Below are 5,027 nucleotides of genomic sequence, written 5' to 3'. Positions count from 1 at the left end.
ACAACAAAGCATTTTATTGATTCAAATTTTCATAAAGCGTTCAGTCAAATTTTGTTTTTTAAAACCTAAGAAGTCATTCACTGAAGACGAAAACAGCCAGAACTTTTAACACGTTAAAAAACCAGCGCATGGAAGCATGCATTAAAATTTGCTTGCATATTTTGTATTTCTTAACAAATATCTATTTCGTATAAAATGCATAAGCTTATATTCTGAAGCTATGAAATATATGCTTATATTCTGAAGCTATGAAATATATTGCTCTTTTACATTGTCCAAGAAGAAGTAAAATGCACAAAGTTTATGCTCTGTGCAATGCAGTTGAGTCACATACCTCAAATTCATCACAATAGTCGTGAATTCTCAATGTATAATTGTCTTTAAATATGGTATGATGTTTACATTAAAACCATCTGTAAATAAACACGACATTTCTCTATTAGACTAAACCCTTTAAAGTTTTCATTATATTTAATTCCAAATAAGCTCATTTTCATATAGCTTTTTTAGTAATGGTAAAGCTTGTACATTTTAAAAAGATTCAAAATTTTAAACCATATTTACAAAGCTTTTCATACTGGTGGTGCAATTTTATTTCCACTGGCAAAATTATTTTAAATTATTTTTGTTCTTTTTTAGAAAATTTAGAAAAATTAAAATTTTGTGCCAACACTGACATGCATGTCACATGTTATTGTATGTAAAGGTTAAATTTTGTTATGAGGATTACAGTTCTTATGAAAAAAAAAAGAAGGTAATGAGTATTGTTTGTAAATATATATTTTGTTTACTTTGAATCTTTTTAAATTTTATGGCGTTATTTTTAAAATTTTTGTTTGCACACATTGTTTGCATATATGCTTTTTTGATATGTATGTATATGTTGAAAGAAGTGCCTTATAGTTGTTTTATCAATATGTTTTTACAACAATGTAAAGTGTTTTTTTATTGTTCGTGTATGTGCTAATATGTGTTATATAATTGTTTTAAAATTGTGTTGAAATATGTATATAAGGTATATATATAACCTTATATACTTATTTAATCACATTTATTGTGTTTATAGTTGGTACATGTGTTTATATTATGTTGTTTCCGTGTTTTGTGCTGTGACTTGGTAAACGTGTATAGCAAGATTTGTCAACTCTGCCTGCCAAGTGATGTACTTTTAACAGAGGGTTACACGATAGTTTTTAGTGTCAAACTATTACTGCTTTAGGTCTTGCTGTTTTCAAGCCTTTATTGTTAAAGATTATTCTAAAAATACCTAATGTATTTTAATAACATTTTGTGTAATGTTGTTACTTATGTATTGTTATATATGAATATTATCTTACTTAAGTTATATTATATTCATATGTTAACTTATTGTTGTGTGTTGTTGCTGTGATGTTTTTTTGTTATCTTTTGAGTTAATAGACATTTGGCTTAACTTCATGTTTGTGTCTTTTATTAAAAATGTTAAATAGGTAATTTTTTTAAAAATCACTGCTTTTAATCATTTACTAAAAGCCAATACAAATTATTTTGCCATATATACAATTTGTTTTATCTCAATTTGATTTTGTTTTTAGCGCTGTTTACTACATTATTTTGCTATAAATCTTTTGGAATCATGATGTTCCAGCATAAATTGCTATAATCGCTATAATTGCTATTAGTCTCTCTTCACATAATGAAGTTGTAGTTGTATTTGTTGGTGTACTACCTGTTTCCAGGGAAGATGTTATTTACCCAAGAGGTCATCCTCTTAAAACTCTATCAAGTATGTCTGCCAACTTAGATCCTATGGTTTATCCTCTATTTTTTCCAAGGGGTGATGTTGGTTGGCATAATCAATTGGTTCACAACCCTGAACGTGCTACATTGATTAGAAATCATGTTACATTTTCTCAGTATTACAATATAAACTTTCAGTTAGACAATTTTTTTCTTCACTCTTTTATGGCAAAAAACTGTTTCAGCAATATGCTATTGATGCGTATGTTAAAATCAAAGGCCAGCACCTTGCTTTCATCAGAAATAACCAAAACAAACTGAGAAGCAACCAGTATAATGCCTTACATGAGCATGTAAAGAATTAAATGCAATTGATAGGTTGTTAAAAGATATTTGCAACAACAACTTTCCTTTCTGAGGAAAAATCATTCTTTTTGGTGGTGACTTTACGCAAATTCTGCCTGTTGTGAAAAGAGGACAACCAGCTGAGATAGTAGAATTGTGTATAAAATGTTCTTTGCATTGGCAATGTGTGCAGAAGTTTGCATGAACTGGAAATATGAGAGTAGAAGATGGGGAAGGTGAATTTTCCCAATGGCTACTAAAACTTGGGAATGGAACAATACCTGTCAAAGAGGAGGATCCTTAAAAAAGATGCATTAAAATACCAAATCAGTGCATTATTAGAGAAAATAAATCGATTGTTGAAAAGATTTTTGGAGATGCTGATCAAAATGATTATTCTAAATGCGTGATTTTAATACCAACTAATGTTGATTCATTATCAATCAATGAAGAAGTGCTTGAATGTCTGCCGGGTAAGGTCAAAATTTATGTAAGTGCTGATCAAATTGATACTGATGACCTTAATAAAAGAAATGACTTTCCTGTTTAGTGTTTGAACAGCTTAACTCCATCAGGTATGCCACATTGTTTAAAATTGAAAATTGGTTGTGTAATAATGCTACTTAGATATTTAGATCTCAAAGCTGGGTTATGCAATGGTACTCGAATAAAAGTTTGTGCTCTTCAAAATAATTATATTGATGCAGAGGATTTGACAGGTGTTTCTGGTGGTAAACAGGTTTTTGTTCCTCAAATTCAGTTGGCTCCATCAGGTTCTAATTTACCTTTTGTTCTGAAAAGTCGTCAGTTTCCTGTCAGATTGGCTTATTCAATGACAATTAATAAAAGTCAAGGTCAAACATTTAATAGAGTTGGAGTATATCTCAAAAAAAACCATTTTTCTCTCATAGTCAAGAATGTTCAAGAATGAGAGCATTTAATAGTTGTTTTTTTTTTAAATTAATAAACATCTCATTCAAGGTGTGGTAGATGAAAAGTATTACACAAATAATGTTATATTTTTTAATGTTCTTAATTTATAGTCTTAAGATTTTTATTTTGAAAATTTACTGTTTGTAAGTTGTTAGCACATTTTGTTTGTATAAATTTATTTATTATTTTAATATATATATATTTTTTATAGTTTTTGATAAATATATCTGTCATTTAATATTGTTATAAAATGTGTTTAAATGTGTTATATAAAACCATATTCGTTTATAGTTGTATATATGTTTAAATTATATTGTTTCCATGTTTTCAAAGTGGTGTGACTTGGGATTATGTTGAGCAAGATTGATAACCTTGCCAGCCCAGCGATGTTTCTGTACTAATTATATTAAGATATATATATGTATATATATATATATTAGCTATGTTAATCCTTTTGTACTTCGAAATAGATTTTATAGTTAAATTTTCGATAAATGTTATGGTATTATAATTCCTTTTTTTTTTCTTCAAGATTTACGATTGACGCATTTATATGATTTATAAAAAAAAACCTGATTACCTTTTATTGTAAATTTTTGTCAGTTAAAATGATATAAATATATGCAATTAGTTCAATTTTTATAAATCTTCTCTATTTTACTCCTAATTATTTGTTGTACGTAACTTTGGGGATCTTTGGGTTATAATTGTAGTTTTGCGCATTTGTCAAATATCGAGTTACTTAAATTTTATAAGGTGTTAAACTAATTAATTATCTTAGTTTGCATTTGCAACACTTTTGAGGAAAGAAAAAATTGTTATATATATTAAAAAGAAAAAATTGTTGTACATGTAAATCATTGTTTTACATTTTATTATTCTGGTAGAAGGTCTTCATCAAAAACTTTATAACTCTTAATAAAGATAAATCTATTCTCCTTACCACCATTAAGGGAAAAACGGGGAAGGGAGGTCCTTTATTAGTGTCAAATTATTAAAGAGAATTAAATTTCGAGTAACAAAAGGAATTTTTAATAAATGGTAGCAAATAACCGTTTACTAAAAATTATTGAAACAAAGAGGCATATATAAAAATGGTCAGATTAGTGCCTTAAATAGCAATAGTCAAATGGTCAGATATTTTGAATAAATTTATTTAGTTGTGTGCATTTAACGTTTTAAAGACAATTTCCTTTGTTAAAGAAATATGTATCAAGGGGATGCCTAAGAATTATCAACTCATGTAAAATTTACGTTCGCTTTATATTAATCTTATTAATTAAAGTTCACGTTATAAAAATAACACGAATTTAGCTTTACTTTTTCGTCAATTTAAAGCATGAGGAAGTAATATTTTGTGTCAGTAACTAAAAACGTATTGTTTTGAATGTCGAGGAAAATGGTTCTGCCTTACACTGATATGACCTATTTCAGTTGTAAATTACTCAAATGTTAATTGGTAAATTATTTTACCTCCGCATATTTTTTAATTTGAAGGCGTTTTTCTAAAAGGGTAATAGTTATGGTTTTGCAACTTTAAATTGTGGAAAACAGCCACTATAAATTAACAGACCGACCATAACCCGTATTACGGGTTGCTTTTTTGCTAGTATAATTAATTATTATTAACATAGTTAAAAATTTGATGAAAATTAAGTACGGATAAAACTTTATCCGAAAGCAAATCGCAGTTTTACAATTTTATTCAAAATACTTTGTCATACAGAGTTTTTAGATTATTGAAACAATGACCAAAAATATGTCATTAAAGATTGAACTTCATTTGCTAAACCAAGTTGAAAAACAGATGGAATAGAATGTTTTTCTTGTACTGCTATTACAAGCATAGTTTGCTGTACAACCATAGCAAAATATTGATGCAAATTCCAAAGCAAACTTTCCAGTGAGGATACAGATACGCCAGTCATATAAAAATGCAAACTACTGGTAGCTAGAATCCTAAAGTTGTCAAAAGCAGTATTAATAGCAACCTCTGCTGTGGTGTTATCATTAACACACTCTGCCTGGTT

The 5,027-nt window shown here is 28.1% G+C and overlaps 1 protein-coding gene across 1 annotated transcript; it reads left to right on the top strand.

Annotated features, from left to right (window-relative positions):
• The first annotated feature begins 619 nt into the window (after window positions 1-619).
• On the top strand, window positions 620-3,510 carry LOC149882528 (ATP-dependent DNA helicase PIF1-like). Its single transcript, XM_090065595.1, has 2 exons — window positions 620-754; window positions 1,575-3,510. The coding sequence occupies exon 2, from the start codon at window positions 2,642-2,644 to the stop codon at window positions 2,993-2,995; it is 354 nt and encodes a 117-aa protein (XP_089921721.1). The 5' UTR covers window positions 620-754; window positions 1,575-2,641; the 3' UTR covers window positions 2,996-3,510.
• Window positions 3,511-5,027: the final 1,517 nt, after the last annotated feature.

The sequence above is a fragment of the Hydra viridissima genome, unplaced genomic scaffold (assembly GCF_058129835.1).
Source record: "Hydra viridissima isolate aposymbiotic clone 2 unplaced genomic scaffold, HvirCarnegie_v1 scaffold_10, whole genome shotgun sequence".
In the NCBI taxonomy this organism is placed as follows: domain Eukaryota; kingdom Metazoa; phylum Cnidaria; class Hydrozoa; order Anthoathecata; family Hydridae; genus Hydra; species Hydra viridissima.
This window is presented reverse-complemented; position numbering and strand designations above follow the sequence as displayed.